The following is a 19,661-nucleotide window of genomic DNA, read 5'->3' as shown; positions in this document are numbered from 1 at the left end:
ACAATTGGATGTTTCCAACTTTCTGGCAACAGCGTTGCCGACTTCACACACACTGTATTTGTTGCAGATTTTTGAGCCAAAGCCAGAAGGGGTCCCAAAAGTAATGGGAAATAAAAAAAACAAAGAACATATACCTCTCCCTCCTCCTGGACCCGCCAACTGGAAGTGTAGAGAGTGACTGAGACTGCACATCCACCAGCACTCCGCGCATTAGGTGGACGTGCACATGTCTACAGAATGCGTTAAAGACCAGGTGGTGCTATACTATGTAACTAGAAATTATTTAGTGAAGAGTAATGATGTTTCAACACCATGTAAAATGACAAGCATTGTTCATTTTTTTTTATTCTTTCACGGTGGGCCAACCCCCTTGCATGGATGGGCTGTGAGAAGTGAGGGAAAAAAGTAGTGTAATTAAAAATTTCACCTGGTGTAAAATAAAAAAGTGAACACTGGCACATGTACATTTTTATTGATTTTTTTTCCTATTTGGGATATCAAAAACCCTCACAAAATAAAAGGTGATTTACTCAAAACCACTGTCCCTCCTGATGATCAGATCTACGGCTCCGATGCTGGTGTCGGACTTAGCGTTATCAAATCTTAAAAAAAGAAAACATAAAAACAAAAACACGCATACACATGTACATTTTGGGTTTCTTCTCTTCAGAGGTCTATGTGGACCATGGTGGGAAGCACTGCTTAATAGTTAAATACACATAATAGTTAAATAACGTGTAAGGGTGTGCTTCTCTGTAGGATCCCAAGAGAGAAGCTACTGGCAAATTTGACTAGGCTCATCCAGAGAGGATGAAGATTCTACCTCGATACAGCTCCTGTCCTATGAGGTGGGTAGGGGAGAACAGAGGAGGACAAAATAGCTTTGCTGGTTATGATTTTGAAAACAAATATATTAGGTAAGGCCAAGTTTCCTGGATATCCCATGGTGGTTGCAAATAAAAGGGAGAACAGCTTAAGCCTCCAATTCCAGACCTAAGCCAAGTTTGTGGCCACCAGCATTTATGTTCTTTCCATCTACCAATGCAGATAGGGTCAGTTTCACTCCTGAGAAAAGATGCAAAAAGACCCAATAGTTATATTAAAAAAAAAAAAAAAAAGGAAGTAAATACTACATGCATTTCTTAAAAACACTTAAGTAATCAGTATCAGGCTGGGTTCACACTACCTATTTTCAGGCGTAAACTAGGCGTATTATGCCTCGATTTACGCCTGAAAATAGGGCTACAATACGTCAGCAAACATCTGCCCATTCATTTGAATGGGTTTGCCGACGTACTGTGCAGACGACCTGTAATTTACGCGTCGTCGTTTGACAGCTGTCAAACGACGACGCGTAAATTGACTGCCTCGGCAAAGAAGTGCAGGACACTTATATACATTATATGCAGGACACTTCTTTGCAACGTAATTTGAGCCGTTCTTCATTGAATTCAATGAAGAGCAGCTCAAGATTTACGAGCGTCACAGATGCCTCGCATAATGCGAGGAGCTTTTACATCTGAAACGAGGCAGCTGTTTTCTCCTAAAAACAGTCTGTCTTTTCAGACGTAAAAGCCACTCATCGTGTGCACATACCCTCAGAGTCTGTTCACATCAGCGTTTGGGTTCTGTTCAACCTTTAAGTCAGAGGAACCGATGAACGGAAAGCCGAACAGAAACTACAGCTTCTGTTTGCATTACTATTGATTCCAATGGTAATATTTCCATTTCAGTGTGTTTCCGTTCAGTAAAGTTTCTGGTTTTTTTTCATAGAAAATAGTGTAGCAGACTGAAACCAGTTTGAAAAATAGCGTCGTTTATTTCTGTTCTGTAAAGTTTCAAAAGGAAACATTACCAATGAAAATCAATGGTAATGCAAACTGAAGCTATAGTTTCTGTTCGGCTTTCCATTCTTCGGTTCCTCTGATGGAAAGGTTAAATGGAACCGATGACCAGAACCCGAATGGAGATGTGAACAGGGCATTAGGTCTCATTCAGACAGGCAGTGGTTAGATTAGTATTTTGCAAACCAAGAACAAGAGTAGGTCCAAAACACAGAAGAGATACAAATCTTTTCATTAGTTTCTCTGAGTAGGATCCGCTCCTGGTTTTGACTTCAAATACTTAAAGGCCATGTAAACTTTTAGGCATTTTTTTTGCAATTAAAAAAAAAGTGCATTAAATGATTTCAAATAAAACTTTTTAAAGTGTAGCTAAACGTTCAACAAACTTCTGACATGTCATAGTGACATGTCAGAAGTTTGGATTGGTGGGGGTCCGAGCACTGAGACCCCCACCAATCGCTAAAACAAAGCAGCTGACGCGTTCGTGTTAGCGCTCAGCCGCTTCGTGTCTGTTCGGCTTTTTCCGGGAAAGCCGATGTATCGGAGTACGGGCTCACAGACTTTCTATTGAGTCCGTACACCGATACGTTTATTTCCGGAAACAGCTGAATAGACACGAAGCGGCTCAGTGCTCACACGAATGTTTCAGCTGCTTCGTTCTAGAGATTGGTGGGGGTCTCAGTGCTCGGACCCCCACCAATCCTAACTTCTGACATGTCACTATGACATGTCAGAAGTATGTCGAATGTTTAGCTACACTAAAATAAAGTGCAAAATTCATAAGATACAGTACATTCCATACCATTATCAGTATCAATGTGCAGTAGTGACAACGCCACGTCTCAATAAAAAGGGTTATACATAAGCAGTAAAATATTGATATACAGTGGTGTACACAGTCATAATTAGTAGACATAGTAAGAATTAGTGATATACCACTCCCAGAAGCCGGTACCATTTGTTTTTCCTGGCTTGCCGAGTGCTGGCGCTTTGTAATTAATCTAATTGGAGTGGTATGTTACTAATCATTACTACCTTTAAGCAAAATACTGACCGAAATACTGCTGTTTGACCTAGACAACATGGACCCTAAAAACACTGTGTATGCCCACTGGAAACCGTACAGTCCCCCAAAAAACAAGAATTTATCTCCAAGATGAATGGTATTATAAGATGGAACGTGTGGTGTACCCTGAGAAATTGCATATCGAAATTTACAGTGGCTTGACACTCCCAATAGGACATTGCTTGATATTAATTTAAGTCTGACGAGACTGCTGGCCCGCTAGTAATCACATAATTGGGGTATTCATTACACAAGGGTAACAAGGAACCGAATAGGTCTATTGATTGTACATTTCGCATGTATCTGTCTGGGTATGGTACGACATAAGTAGCTTCTCCGTGCATAGGGGAGTTTATATATGCATACCATGTCATATGCAGTCATCTCATTCATTTTTAAACATATGCTACTGACCACACTTAGAGGGACTCTCCAGTCCTAAGAAACTGATGGCGTATCCTCAGGCTAGGCCATCAATACTGGATCGGTGGGGGCCCACTCCCAAAACCCCCGCCGATCAGCTATTTTGAAGGGACCGCAGTGCTCGTACAAGCGCTGCTTCCCCATCATTTCAGCCTGCTCGTACGGTGAATCGCTGCTTCATGGTATTACAATCTTCTCCCATTTAAATGCAATCGTTTCTAATGCGATAATCAAGTGCATTTAGTCAGTACAAATCCCCGGCTTGAATCACCGAGACCCAGATAAGAGTATTTATAGAGCACAAGATATCAAACACGCAAACTCTTCAATAGAATAATCGTTCCAGCACTCACCTGGCCTGAGAGATTGGGTGTAACCTACTCCAACAAGGCTGGCATTGTTCACTTTTGCCTAAACAAAATAACACATTTTAGATATTAGGTTATGGATTAAAGCACTGTGTACAGCTCAAGTTAAACATTTTCTCATTTAAAAATGGGGGTTTTGGATCCAATTGAAAAGGCACAGTGGGTACACATATTTGGTATCACCGCGTTCGTTCCGACCACAACTATAAAACTATAATATTTTTCCGCACGGTTAACGTCGCAAAAAAAAAAAAAAAAAAGTAAAAAAACACTGCTAGAATCACTATTTTTTGGTCACCACCCCTCCCAAAATATACAATAAAAAGTGATCAAAAACTCACGTCTGCCAAAATAGTACCAATAAAAAGAACAACCCGTCCCGCAAAAAAGTCCTCGCCATAATCGTACCGACCCACAGAATAAAGTAAAATTTACATTTATAGCCCATGGTCAGAATTGATGGTTTTTGGCCACCTTGCTTGCCAAAAAATGGAATAAAAAGTGATCAGTGCGACACTAGCCACATATCTGCGGATTTATTTAACCCATTATTATACCCTCGTATGCCCGGATGTTCTCCACACAGATTACATATGCCCCCACATTATAAACTGAAATACCAGAAAAACGCCAAACAGAACTATTACCAAGCAAAATCTGCGCTCCAAATGCCGCTCCCTCCCTTCTGAGCCCTACAGCATGCCCAAACAGCAGTTTACGTCCACAGATATGGCATCGTCATACACGGGAGAACACTGTTAATATTCTATGAGGTATTTGTCTTCAGTGGCACAAACTGGGCATACCATATAATGCACTAAACTGGCATATCAGTGGAAAATTGTAATTTTCACTCTGCATCATCCCATTAACCCATTCGCGCACCACGACTTAATAGCATGTCGTGGGGGATGATGCATGGAGCGGGCTCACACGCTGAACCCGTGCCATACGCTGCGGGTGTCAGCTGTGTATTACAGCTGACACCCGGGACTAACTGACAGGAACAACGATCGTGCGGTTACAGGAGCCTGTAAAAATTACAATAGAAAGCCATAGTGAGAATTACAATCCCCAAAAAAAATAAATCAGCTTCAAAAGCCACGCTGTTAAACATAGTGACCTTAAATTCTGTTGGAAGACAGGTCCCTGAGACAGAAGGTCGAGGCGGAAAGGTAAGGTCCACAGTTCCTCGCGATTGCAAGGAACGGTTCCACCGGGAGAGCATGTTACGCTGTAGGGGGCACACGTGAAACCGCGCAAATGGAATAGTCTCGATTGAGGCCACCATGGTCCCGAGAACCTGCATAAAGAGGCAGTTAGGTCGACACTGTCGTCCTGAAGAATGAAGAGATGCTCTGGAGGAAGTAAAACCTTCGCCGAGTGGGTGTAAAAGGATCCCCCACCCCCAGGAAGGCAGAGTCTTTAAGGAAGGTTTTGATCCTAATGAGGCTATGGCCTGGAGGACGGGATGTTGGAGGAACCAAGAAAAAAAACTACAATTGTGGACCCACCTTTTTGGCTGTAGTAGTGCGCTTAGGCCTATTTTGAGGAAGATGGGTGCTTTTGCCACTAGTGGCTTCCGAGAGGTCATCCAACCTAAACCCAAAAAAACTAGACCCTGTAAAAGGAGAGAGCTTGGAGGCTGAATCAGCAGACCAAGCCTTAAAAGCCAAGTAGTCCTGCAAATAGCGACAGAGGAAGCAGAGGCCCGCGTTACCAGGCAGGTTCAGCTCAAGGGCAGCTTTACAGAAATATTGGAGATAAGGAGAGACAGATGAACTAATTCCTCCGGAGAAGAAACGGAGACCAGGCCATGTAGGAGTTTAGGTTAGCAGAGCAATCACTAAATGGGCACAAAGTCAGATGCAAAAATTGGGCGAAGGGCATAGCCAGAGCCTCAAAAGTGGTTTTAGAGTCCACGGAGAAATCCATAGAATCCTTGGAGTCCTCACCCACGCAGAAGAATTTCCCTCTTGAAGAGGGTAGAAAACTTCTTGTCCGGGTGCTTCCATTCCTTAAAAAGACAAATACCCTCTAGTTCTGAGTGGGCTGGACAGATCGCCTGAGAACGTGGAGGCTGAAGGAAAGAAAATTTGAGCCAGTGGAAGGTGCAGAATCAGCGACCTAAGGCGTGTCACAGACAGCTCTAATTAGTACCTCTGCGAAGGTGGCAAGAGGGGCAGAACCCGTACCAACTGAATCAGAGTCAGAATCAGATAAATCACCATCAGACAAAACCACTCAAGGAGCAGAGGAGGCACCAGACAACTTCAGGACTAGAAATACACTGTCCACTTGGGGAAGTGAAACAGAAAGAGGATGGTGAAATTTAAGGAAAGCGAGAGGATCTGGTCCGCTTGCGGTGTCTGCCACAAGCAGATAACATGGCCGGGGAGTCCATACGGGGAAGGGCAGAACAAGCGTCCGGAGGGCAGGCAGACATGCCACCTAGAATGGACTGCGTAATGTTTGCCAGGTTATCAACTGTCCAGAAAAGGGAATTCGCCCATTACGGATTCATACCCATCAAACCATGGGTGAGCAACACTGTGGGCGGCAGATGCCGCAGGCATTTTGCTAGGAAACCGGCACACATCATATAAGGAAATAAACTGACCACAAGGAAATTTAGTATTGAACTTGGAAAAGGCATAATAAAATCACAAAGGTTGTCTGGCATGATGGTTTCCCATTTAGGGTCAGACATAGTAGTAGAGGGTTACTTAAATTCAAACTGACGCAGTGGGAAGGAAAAAAATAAAAATATAAAAAGAATCAAACTATGTAGCAAGGGGTTCGGCTATACAGGAAGTAATGGCTGCTTCATCTAGCGTTGCTAGAGAAGTGCACTGCCTGAATCTAGCACTACTAGAGAAATTTATGTTCCCTCATGGGAATAACTCCGTGCCTGTCGGCTAGGGCACCTGTAGGGGAAATAGAAAAAAGCAAGGGCTGAGGCTACCCGCTTTCAAGATGTCAGAAGTCCTTCCTGAGGAAAGAAGCTCTGTTCAGGAGGTACCTTGTCCCCAGCAGCGTCTGTCCAGTGGAGAACAGTGGGGAGCGCCGAAGTTCCGCTAATGGAACAGCGCGATAGGCCGATGGTGGTCATGTGAAGAGAGGCATGATTCTCTATGAGTGTATAGAGGAAAAAGCGCGCTGGAGCGCTATTGGATGGATAGCGAAGGTTTTAGTTTTATTATAGACAATATTCAGATACAAAAATAATTGAAAGGGACAGGAAAAGAAAATGTAGCACTCCAGAGGTGTGGTATATGCAGCAGCACCTCTTCATACACAGTCCAGGGTGGGAGGGACAGGTGTCGCACTGGTAAGTGCCATCTTTTCTTATACCTTTTCTGGCACAAACACCACCTTTTCTGGAGATGGCACTTCACCAAGACCCTGCTCTCCCTAAGCTGCAGGGTTTGGCAGGGACTTTGGGAGGCACTTTTGGTTTTTGTGGACCGTCCCACACACCACTATTTTTTTTGCTCTACCAGGCACTTAATAACTGGTACACTAGTACCCCTGATCAAACAGTTAGTACAGGAGGTCCCACACAATCCTTTATGTGGTGGAAAATTTATGGGCCAAAAAAGAACTAAGGGGTCTAAATTTGTAGAATCGGTCAAAATTGGGATCATCCTGGGGGGGTGGGGGGCACTGGGAATTATCGTTATAATGAAATTTTTTGGAATTGCCTCAAAACTAGCCTTGGGCATTGTAGTTCTGTATAAGAGGCAGTGGTGGAGAACGTCAGTGGACCAATAGGCCATTATTCATGTCTTTTTAAGACCCAGTATTGCAACATTTGTGCCCTACTAGTGGATTTTCACCTGTATGGCCTGGCATAAAAAGAACTGGGGCTCGCTGAAGTAAATTGTTGAGCACATAAATCTGTCTGCTCAATAATCATCTCAACAAGGTTGTCAAAAATGAACTACTGGAAAAATTCTGTGTCCGAAGCGAGCAGATCATACACCTTATACTGCAGTTTATGTTCTTTTGTTTAATGACACATACCACTAACTAAAACGGACTAAGGCCTTGTTCACATCTGCGTTGGATTCTCCATTTAGGGGCCTCCATTGGAGATCTGGCCAGAATTACCAGAAACAAAGCAGCCTGCTGCACTATTATCTCCAGTAAAACCACAGACACCCCGACGGAACCCGTTAAAGTCAATATGTCCAGTTAGCCGCCGGTGGTATTAGTCATACAACGGAACTGTTGCTTCCGTAATTCCCTTGTTCTGCTCCTCTGATGGAAAACAGAATAGACTGACGCAGGTGTGAACATCACGTAATAGCAAGTTAGGCTGACTGATTGACAATAACACCACCGCTGACCATTTGGACACACTAAGTGTTTGGGCATCCACTTGGCAAATGAGGTTTTCTGGGCTCCAGTTCATAGAAAGGATGCTCTGGAGTTGGGAAAAAAATACAAAGAACAACAAAGCTAATAACGGACATGAAGGATCATCAAAAGGTCCGTTAGTTTGATTTCAACTGAATTTTTAACGGATCCATTTTTATCCTTATTCAGATCATAAAACGGATCAGAGTAACGGATTATACAACACAAGTGTGGACTGACACTCATGTGAACAGGCCCTAAAAAAGTAGTTAATTTCCATTTGCAATACCATTGATGTCAATGGTATTTTTTTGGTTTGAGTTTGTTTGCCTCCGTTCCGCTAAGCTTCCGTTTTTTTTCACAGTAACCATAGCGCAGCACACTATGCTATTGTTCCCGTGAAAAGAAAAAAGCAAATCTAGAGTAACAGAGGAAAACAAATTGAAAGCAATGGTATCGCAAACAATACTTTCCGTTGGTCTTTCTGTACATCTGTTCCACCAAAACTGATGGGAACAGGCCCGAGAGGTAGGTGAGTGATCATAGTGGGGCAACTGTGATCAAGGCGTTAATTGCGAGTCTAGCACTTCAGGTAGCAGGATAACGATACAGGCTCTGAACTCTCCGACACATATACCAACAGAAGTGATCAGAGCTGGTCAACAGCTTTTCCTGCACATCGGAGCTCCGATTGGTTAGTTTATAGTCTAACCAGTCAGCGTGATCGACAAGGGACCACTTTGATTGGTCCCTTGTAGTATGCTAGAAAGGACTGCCCTTGTCTCCAGGCAGTAAACGGCCGCTGCGCCGTGCTGCGGTTACGATTTAAAGTGCAGACATAACTGCACGGGGTTACTGCTCACCTGGACGTGCAGTTACATCCAGGAGCACGAAGGGGGATAAAAGAAGTCAGACTTCTTCTACAATCATGGCCGTTTTATCAGTTTGTGTAAGTTAGATTGATATAGAAACAGGATATGCTGCCATTTAGAAAAAAAATATATATAGATCTTACACAGATTGAAAACATGGCAATGGCTGTCAACTTAGACCAAATTTGAAGGTCCCAATCACATCTAGTTCATGAAAAACAAAAAAGGTACCTAATGTACTAACTATGTCAGATTCCATGTTATTATGACATCCAATCACTGGAAACCCTTGGCAGAGGGCCGGGAGATTCTTAGAGTTACAAAGTTATTGAGGTTTACAGATGGTGAACACAAGGAAGCAGCTACGATAGCATGGCTGCGATGATTCAATACTCACAGAGATGGATGCATTAGAGTCCAACTGGTATTTAGCAGCAATGCCAAAGCGGGTACTGTTGTTTCCAGATGTCCAAGCAAGGTTAACTGCGGTCTCCAATTTATCACTAACTTTCTGATAGATCGAGCCAGCAAATTCAGATCCATCGTTGCTAAAGCGAGAAGGTAAATTAGTTCATAACATTTAGAAATACACATATAGCCTGCAAGAGACTAAACAAAGATTGGGGTTTCCGCAGGACTGTGCTAAAGTGGCCTTGCAAACCGTGCCTAAAGTTTATTCAATGAAACTGCAACAGAATGCTCTCTTCAGTAGGCAATCTTGAAATATACTCACACATTGGTGTGGAGTTGGAAGTCTCCGGTCTTGTAACCGACAGCAAAGTTATTCTTGGTCAACTTGGATTTGGCACTATCAAAGGTCATCTGATAGCCAGCAAGCCAGCCTTCATAACCCACAACAGCTGACCCATGGATTGCAGGACCAGCAAAATCGAAGTCTACGTCACAACCAAGGTTCACGAATTCACGCTTGTAGGCAGCCTTAACCTTACCACTCTTCTTGCTGATTAAATAGGAAAAAAATAATTTATAAAGTTAAATTACGTAGACAAAACATTTTCCAAACATAACCAAGTGTCTGTGCCTTTATGTTTTCTTAATTAAAGCTGAAGTCTCAAAGATAAACCTTATTAGGGCATATGGGCACCAGGAAAGGGGGGGGGCTCCCATTCAGGACTCCCTTCTACGAGCCAGAAGAGACGTTTCAAATCCGGTGCATCTATGAATTTCAAAAACTGAACAAGCAACTCTATCTAGTTTAAAGGGGACATGTTAGAAGAACCCATTCCCAGTTTTATTTGCTTTATAAATAAGCCAGTCTCCCAGAAAATAAGTCTACTGAGTAAACTGTGGTCTCCAGACAGACAGCTGCAGAGAAGCATCTGCCTGAGATCAAGTGTACTGTGATAGAAAGATTGACCATACAGTCTTAATTATGGCCGAGCGCCTATTAGCTATGCTTAATCCTGGTCAGCCGCTTATATACTCTACAAGGAAAGCAGTTTCCTGCCAAGAAGGAAGGACTATATTCTCATATATAGGGCTGGGCGATTATGACCGATATCAATATCATAATTAAGTGAACATATAGCAGCGAGAATATATGTACTAGTATTAAATGGGAGCTAGTAGCCCTATATACCCTGGCAGTTACACACGGTTTATTTCAATTTTAACTTCCTAAATACCCAAAAGCTAAACCGGTAGGAAACGGAGTGATAAGACTGTGACAGAACCTGTTGATTAACAACATTGGCAGTTTTATTGCCAGTTGGCCATAGACTATGGTTGGATCAAAATTGAAAAACAGCATGAATGAAAGCCCACTCATTAGCACGCTGAACATCATGATGTGCTCTATCAACTTGTTTTCTGGCCCGGATTCGGGAAGGAGTCTCTGTGCTTCTGAGAGACACCTCAGAAAGCCAGAGTTTGCTGAGGAGTTTCAGCAGCTCGAGCAGCAGTATGATGCATTGGATCAGCTTGAGGAGAGTAACAAGTCGAGTAAAGAAAAATGGCTTGGTTGTTATGGAAACCTGGTCTAAAACTTTGTTTATGTGAGTGAGGCTAAGAACGAAGGACCTGGGAGCGGTTATTGGCTAATGTGATATGGAGGAAGGTCCTTGATGTTGAAGCCATTTTGCTTTTGTGATTGTCGAGAACGGTAGGTCCTAGAGAGCTTAAAAATGGTCTAAACCATCGGTTTGGTGCAGATTGGCTTAGTCGTTTGTCCGTGCATAAATAACATGCAACAGACAACAGAAATTATATATCTCTCCTGGTATTAAAAGAGGCAACCACTCACCCTGTGTTTGGTGAAAAAGTGGTGTCAAACGTTAGCTTTAAGCCTTTAGCAAGCTGTAAAAGAAAAAAAAGAAAAAAAAAACAGTGATAAAGACTTATGAGATGCAACAAAGTCCTAATATCTCAGAATCAAATAGGAGTATTATATCTTAAATATACACACACAATGTTTACACCTTTATATAATGAAATCTTTGTCATGAAATATAAATAAGTCTTTCATGAACACTGGGGCTCTGGTAACATTTTTGCAGCCGGTAGGCGCTCTGCACATATTCTAATGTCTCAGGGAGGAGAGGGACGTCATTGCTGCAGTATCTACATTAGCCTGTGTGTGAGACTCATGCTGAGAGGGGAAGATGAACAGCAGGGGCAGATTGGTCAGAGCACACAGCACAGCTTTGCAGCTCCAAACTAGGTAAAGCCACGCACTCCATATAGATAGAAAGACAATGTAAACAAATGATGATGATCCGTGTACTCTTTAAATTTGACTGGTTCCAAGAAATTGTTTGTACACCGCTGAAAAAACTCAAATGACAAACCGGCATAGGAATTCTTACCTGGTCTTCAATGGTAATTTCTGTCCCCAAAGTATTATCTGTGTTCCATTTCTCTGTAAAAGTCAGTCCATACTCTCCCCACTTGTATTTGGTCTCTAAGCTGCCATTCACTTTCCCAGAGTCTGTGTTTGATGAGCCAACTGTTGTAAATTCCTGAAAAATAAGTACACAATAGATAGTATATATAATGTATATCTAGAACAAGTTGACCAAGCATGGGCCTGTTCAAATCTGCATTGGAGGCTGCGGTAGGGACCTCCGTTGCAGATCCGGTCAAAGTTACCGGAACCAATAGCGCAGAATGCTGCGCTATTGTTTTTGGTAAAACCACGGATACCCCACGGAAAGCCGAAGGAGCACATTAAAGTCAATGGGATCGGTCGACCACCGGTGGGGTCAGTGTTGCAACGGAACCGTTGTGTACGGCAATCCCTGGTTCTGCTCTTCAGATCGACCAAAACCGAATGCCCGACGCAGATGTGAGCAGGGCCTTGGGCACTGGTCGTATCCGCTTCATGGCTTCCGTTTACAACGGAAGGCACAATGCAGTGCCTAACTCTTCGAACAACAGATACCAGCCGCAACTGACACCACTGAATTACAATGGGATTCGCTGGATTATGCCGAGGTTGGAATTTCACCATATACTTTGCTAAAGGTTTCTAGTGAACGGTGTACATACAAGATATTTGCATTGGATTTGCCACTTGTTAGTTACTCAGTAAACCATAGGAATGGTTTCATAACATTCAATGCATTAGAAAATGGTGGCAACCAGTGTCGGATACCATTGCAAAGTCACCATACACCCAAAGAAAAACTGGAGACGCGATCCACAGCTTGATATAGATATTAATTCACCAAGAAAACCATAAACAGCATAGTTATTACAAATCTACTATAAATGTAGGAGGATTAAATATAATATACATGTGAGCAGTCTTACCATCAGTTTGTCATTTTCCTTTGAGCATTATGTTATATTACAAGCATTACAATCCATGCAGCTTCCTTGTACATCACTGCAGCATGCAGGGAAAATTGTTCCTTTAGATGAAGTGTACAACCCGATAGTTCATGTTATGACCGTTAAAAACCCGTTTTTAAAACTACATTTCTAAAAATCTGAACATGGCCTTCCACACTCTAAAATAAAATGTCAGATGTTACTCTTTTTGCTGGGCAAGAGGGTAGTAATTACTGGATCAGATAGGCCCCTATTTTATTTTATTTTTAGCATAAAACCGCTCAAATCTTCAAGCTCTTCAGGCCCTTTTACACGGGTCAATTATCGGGCAAACGATCGTTTATAGAACGCTCATAGTCGATAATTGCCCTGTGTAAATAGGGCAGCGATCAGCAGAACGAGAATCTATCTGATCGTATGGTTTTAACTGGTTCCCGACCGCTGGCTGTATATTTACGGCCTGCGGTCAGGGTCCTTAAAACCCGAGCCATAGACTTTTTACGGCTCGGGTTTTAACTTGCTGCCCGCGCGATCGAGCAGCTGAATGTCGGGTCTCCGGCTATCAGTGACTGCCGGGGACCCTGAGGAGAGGATAGAAGCAGCTTTCTGTCTTCTCCGATGTGTTTTTACACAGCGTTCAATGAACGCTGTGTATAGGAATAGAGACAGCAGCAGCGGCGCTGTCTGTATTCCTCCCGGTGATCATGTGACAGGTCACATGATCGCTGGGTGCCGTTAGTGGCAGGCTGCTGCTGGGTCTTACAAGACCCAGCACAGCCCTATTAGTGACAATCGTCACTATGAGAGGGCTGATTTCCCCTGTAACTGGGGCTGCTGTGCAGCTCCAGTTACAGTGGAAAAGATGGTGTAAAAGAAAGAAAAAATATATATAAAGTTCCCCAAAGGTCTTTTTTGACCTTTGAGGGACAGACCATAGTAATAAAAAAATAATAAAGTAAAGTGCAAAAAAAAATTAAATAATAAATACACACAAAATACCCACCCCCAAAAAAACATGTTCCCCCCGCCAATCATTGTTGTAACGCTAGCGCTGACCCAATTACCCTAATATAGACATGTAATATATTAAAATTTACGGTAGACAATGACGATCACAAATAAAAGGTCTATTTTAGTTTAAAACTATGTTATTACCCCAAAAAAATAGCTGAAACGTAAAAAAGCTTATTTTTTTACTATTATTTTCAAACTTTATGAATAAAAATTCTAAAATCGCAAAAAAGGTGTGTATAAAAACGATAAAAATTGAAACCTGCATGGTCTACGGAAAAAACGTCGCAAAAATCACGTCGTTAGCCCAACAAATAAAAAAGTTATAGCCATTTAACTAACACGTGCTAAAAATGGCTAAACGGTGTCTGGTCCTGAAGGCGCAAAATAGCCCGGTCCTGAACTGGTTAAAAAAAGTAAAATATTATTGTTGTCGGCACCACATCTCCCTGTATAAACAGGGAGACGCGCTGCCGACATGATAATGTATGGGGACAAGCGATCGGAGTAACGGGCGCTCGTCCCCCTACTAGCACCGTGTAAAGCCCCTATTACACCGGATGATTTTAGGCCGATGCATGAGCACCGAACAATGAGACATCGTCGATCGGCGCTCGTTTGTTCCGGTCACAAGGAGCTATGGATGGGGACGAACGCTCGTTACTCGATCTCTCGTCCCCATACATTGCACTGGCACAGGGGGGGGGGGGTGTAATGGCAAAGGGGCGTGTCACTGCTACGGACAGTGCAAGAGCTGGAGAGAGGAGAGCGCACATGCACTGTCCGCAGCAGTAACACGCCCCTTGCCAGTCAAGTACAAGACTGTGTGATCTCTCGCGAGCGTCCTAAGCTCATGACTTATACGTTAAAACGGATGCAATACAATGGTATGCGCCACCCATACAGTCCTATTGTTAAAAAACTATCCCATTGTATGGAATAGCGTAGTCTACTGTGCTATTCCATACTTTTTTCCACAGTATGCCAGCAAACTGTAAAAGGACACTATTGGCCTTTGTCAGGCTAGTGTTACCCTACAGACACGTTTAGCGTGTACATCGGCAGCTTTCTTGGCGTCCATACTAAACGTGGGGGGGGGGGGGGAGCAATGTGAATGGGGCCTAAACTCTAATATAGAATACTGTTCACTCGCTCTGCTTATACGAATAATGAAGCCATAAACTCACCACTCCGCTTGCAGATTTGGTCTTAACATCAAGTTTCACCAGTCCAAAACCTGAATAAGAGTACAATATAGAATTAAAAAGGTTTTTAAATCCATCAAAATAGAATGACTCCATGTTTTATTAAAGACAATCTCTACTTGGAAAGGTAGAGAGATATACTACACACAACAACATGATTTGTCAGCTCCTCCCGAGATATGATATGAATATGCAGGTGCTAATCTGCCATGACTTTTATGTAACAGCCAGTAACAAAAACACGCAGATGCATACCGCAGGCGCTAAAATATATACACACACTTACTATTTGTTATGCATTTTTTTTTACTTAAAGAGGCTCTGTCACCAGATTTTGCAGCCCCTATCTGCTATTGCAGCAGATCGGCGCTGCAATGTAGATTACAGTAACGTTTTTATTTTTAAAAAACGAGCATTTTTGGCCAAGTTATGCCCATTTTCGTATTTATGCAAATGAGGCTTGCAAAAGTACAACTGGGCGTGTTTAAAGTAAAAGTACAACTGGGTGTGTATTATGTGCGTACATCGGGGCGTGTTTACTACTTTTACTAGCTGGGCGTTCTGACGAGAAGTATCATCCACTTCTCTTCAGAACGCCCAGCTTCTGGCAGTGCAGACACACAGCGTGTTCTCGAGAGATCACGCTGTGTCGTCACTCACAGGTCCTGCATCTTGTCAGACCAGCGAGGACACATCGGCACCAGAGGCTACAGTTGATTCTGCAGCAGCATCAGCGTTAGCAGGTAAGTCGATGTAGCTACTTACCTGCAAACGCTGATGCTGCTGCAGAATCAACTGTAGCCTCTGGTGCCGATGTGGCCGGCACGATGCAGGACCTGGGGCAGGAAGTAAGTGACGTCACAGCGTGATCTCTCGAGAACACGGCTGTGTCTGCACTGCCAGAAGCTGGGTGTTAACGAACAGAAGTGGATGATGCTGATTCGTCAGCATCATACACTCCCATTCCTAACGCCCAGCTAGTAAAAGAAGTAAAAACGCCCCGATGTACACACATAATACACGCCCAGTTGGACTTTTGCAAGCCTCATTTGCATAAATACAAAAATGGTCATAACTTGGCCAAAAATGCTCGTTTTTTTAAATAAAAACGTTACTGTAATCTACATTGCAGCGCCGATCTGCTGCAATAGCAGATAGGGGCTGCAAAATCTGGTGACAGAGCCTCTTTAAATTGCATTGCTGCTATAATTATTAGGTTTATAAATGTGAGGTTCTTAGAACTCAGTTTGATCACTGAAGGGGCCCTACACTGAAAATTAGGTCTATAAAATAGGAGACTTGCCTCTCTTGGGATTAAAGAGGCTCTGTCACCACATTATAAGTGCCCTGTCTCCTACATAAGGAGATCGGCGCTGTAATGTAGGTGACAGTAATGCTTTTTATTTAAAAAAAAAACAATTTTTACCCCTTTATTAGTTTTTAGATTTATGCTAATGAGTTGCTTAATGCCCAAGTGGGCGCATTTTTACTTTAGACCAAGTGGGCGTTGTACAGGGGAGTGTATGACGCTGACCAATCAGCGTCATGCACTCCTCTCCATTCATTTACTCAGAGCACAGGGATCCTGCTAGATCTCTATATGCTGTCATATACGAACACATTAACGATACTGAAGTGTTTAGACAGTGAATATACATTCCACGGGAGGTCTATTCACAATCTCTGCACTTCGTTACTCTGTGGTAGTTACGCGGTAAATGACAGGTTACAACGAGATCACGCTTCCTCTGCTGTAACTACCATAGAAACAGTAACGAAGTGCAGGGATTGTGAATAGACATCCCGTGGAATGTCTATTCACTGTCTAAACACTTCAGTATTGTTAATGTGTTAGTATAAGGCCTCATTTACACGAGCGTAATATACGCGCGTGCGACGCTCGTGCTTTTCACGAACGCACCTATATTAGTCTATGGGGCAGTGTAGACGATGCGTGAATTTTGCGCAGCGCGAGTGCGTTGCGTAAAACTCACGACATGTTCTATAATCGTGCGTTTTTCGCGCATCACGCACCCATTGAAGTCAATGGGTGCGTGAAAACCACGCATGCCGCACGGAAACACTTCCGTGCGAACTGCGTGATTCGCGCAAGAGCTGTCAAAAGGATGAATGTAAACAGAAAAGCACCACGTGCTTTTCTGTTTACAAACATCCAAACGGAGTGTCAAATTAGAGATGAGCGCACCGAACTTCACCGGGTTCGGCCGAACTCGTTTTGACCGAACCCGGCAAAAAATGTTCGGGTACGCGACGGCAGGAGACAGTCACTGTCCACGGTGCTGAAAGAGTTAAACTGGTTCAGCACCATGGACAGTGACTTCCGATCACAATATACATATACGTGTAAAAAAAACACAAGAGGTTCTGACTTACCGAGAACTCCCGGCTTCTTCCTCCAGTCCGACCTCCCGGGATGACAATTCAGTCCAAGTGACAGCTGCAGCCAATCACAGGCCAAGCACAGCCTGCAGCCAATCACAGGCTGCAGCGGTCTCATGGACTGCCGCGTCATCCTGGGAGGTGGGGCCGGATGACAAGAAAGGGACGCGTCACCAAGGCAACGGCCGGGAGACCGGACTGGAGGAAGCAGGAAGTTCATGGTAAGTATGAACGCCTTTTTTTGATTCACAGGTTGGTGTATATTGTGATCAGAACTCACTGTCGAGGGTGCTGAAAGAGTTACTGCTGATCAGTTAGCTCTTTCAGCACCTTGGACAGTGACGGGCGTCGACTAGCCTCATCTCTATGATGGCGGCTGCGCGAAAATCACGCAGCCGCGCATCATACACGGATGACACACGGAGCTGTCAAATGGCTTTTGCGCGCGCAAAACGCAGCGGTTTTTGCGCGCGCAAAACGCACACGCTCGTGTAAATCAGGCCTAAGACAGCACATATGGATCTAGCAGGATCCCTATGCGCTGTGTAAATGAATGGAGAGGAGTGCATGATGCTGATTAGACCAAGTGGGCGTTGTACAGAGGAGTGTATGACGCTGACCAAAGTAAAAACACGCCCACTTGGGCATTAAGCAACTCATTAGCATAAATCTAAAAACGCTAATATAGTGGTGAAAATAGATTGTTTTTTAAAATAAAAAGCATTACTGTCACCTACATTACAGCGCCGATCTCCTTATGTAGGAGACAGGGCACTTATAATGTGGTGACAGAGTCTCTTTAAATAACCCCCTGAATGGTCAATGGGGCGTGTAATGGCAAAGGCACGGGTTACTATGGCTGACACACTGTCCAATCTACTACGGACAGTATCACAGCAAAAGCTGGATAGAGGAGAGCGTGTAAGCGCACGCTCACTCTTCAGCTGCCGGCAGACAAAGACCAGATTGATCTCTCGCTAGAGATCAGTCTTGTACTTGTCTGCCGAACTAGCAAGGAGTCGTGTAATAGCAAGGGAGCGTGTCACTGCTGCGGACAGTGCAAGAGCTGGAGAGTGGAAAGCGCGCAAGCTCTTGCACTGTCCGCAGCAGTGACACGCCCCCCTTGCGAGTTCGGCAGACAAGGACATGACTGATCTCTCGCGAGAGATCAGTCTTGTCCTTCTCTGCCGACAGCTGAAGAGTGAGAGCGTGCACACGTACACGCTCTCCTCCCTCCAGCTCTTGCTGCAATACGGTCCATAGCGGATTGGACAGTGACACAGCCATAGTAACACGCCCCCTTGCCATTACACGCCCCATTGACAGTTCAGGGGGTTATTTAAATATCGGGTGCCAAATATAACGGCACCGTTATCTAAATAACTAAGGGTAGAATTTTATTTATTTATTTTTAAGTGCTCCAGGGTTTGTGCAGCCCTGCCCATTACATGCTGCACATGTATGGGCAGGTGAAAGGTTCTCTTTATGTAGGTTCATAAACACAACCCACTCCCCTGGATATCAGACATTTCAGACAAAAGACTCTGGGTAATAGAGACTGCCTATGAGACGAAGGCTGTGTTCACATCAACGGTGTCTTTCCGTTGAAGGGTTTCCAGAGGCTTCCGTCGGGGGAACCCCTCAAAAGAAAGACAAACGTAAGCCTTAGCTTCCGTTTGCATCACCATTGATCTCAATGGGGACGGAAACTTTGCTAATCGTTTCCGTTTGTCACCGTAGTGACAGGGTTCCGTTGTTTTGACGGAATCAATAGCGCAAATCGACAGAGAGAAAAAGAGCACGAAAAGAAAGAGAAAGGGACATAGAAGAAACAATGCCGGATTCAGGTCTAATACGACCCCAAGGACTCTACTCATAGTACCCCTTATTCCCTCCCAAAAGTGAGATAGAGGACAGGACCAAAAAATACGGAATAGTGTGCATCTCCAACATGTTGGGTCAACAGTTGGAATAAAGGCATTGAAGCATGATGGCACCCTATATCATCTGGAAAGTAGCTTATGCTTCCAGGAAGCCATCTATAAACTAAGGGAGGATTTGCGTGTCAGAGTAAAAATCCTTGGTCTCTGACTGGAGTTAAGTGAAATATTAACGGTGACCTCCAATGACATTGCTTAAAAATCATTTTTGCACACATGAAGAGAGCCTTTCACTACAATTCCAACGACTCCTACATTATGCAGATAGCTACTCCAAGACCGAGATACAGCTATTATATATGTCAGAGACTAAATGTAAAATCTTCTCTTGCTTCTTCATTAAATGGGCAGGCACTTCCTGATTGTGACGTCAACTAC

At 43.7% G+C, this 19,661-nt stretch overlaps 1 protein-coding gene across 3 annotated transcripts in view; it reads right to left on the bottom strand.

Moving 5' to 3' along the window:
* Positions 1 to 450: 450 nt before the first annotated feature.
* Positions 451 to 19,661, bottom strand: part of VDAC2 (voltage dependent anion channel 2) — a 60,490-nt gene continuing 41,279 nt past the window's right edge. For all 3 annotated transcript variants that reach the window (XM_075841768.1, XM_075841770.1, XM_075841769.1), the window contains exons 3-9: positions 14,926 to 14,975; positions 11,761 to 11,913; positions 11,199 to 11,251; positions 9,669 to 9,896; positions 9,333 to 9,483; positions 3,687 to 3,744; positions 451 to 1,065 (exon numbers count right to left, since the gene is read on the bottom strand). In XM_075841768.1, the coding sequence (XP_075697883.1) occupies positions 974 to 1,065; positions 3,687 to 3,744; positions 9,333 to 9,483; positions 9,669 to 9,896; positions 11,199 to 11,251; positions 11,761 to 11,913; positions 14,926 to 14,975 (785 nt within the window). In that variant the 3' untranslated portion in view covers positions 451 to 973. The remainder of the gene's footprint in view (positions 1,066 to 3,686; positions 3,745 to 9,332; positions 9,484 to 9,668; positions 9,897 to 11,198; positions 11,252 to 11,760; positions 11,914 to 14,925; positions 14,976 to 19,661) is intronic.

Source organism: Rhinoderma darwinii, chromosome 11 (genome assembly GCF_050947455.1).
Source record: "Rhinoderma darwinii isolate aRhiDar2 chromosome 11, aRhiDar2.hap1, whole genome shotgun sequence".
NCBI classification, from domain to species: domain Eukaryota; kingdom Metazoa; phylum Chordata; class Amphibia; order Anura; family Rhinodermatidae; genus Rhinoderma; species Rhinoderma darwinii.
This window is presented reverse-complemented; position numbering and strand designations above follow the sequence as displayed.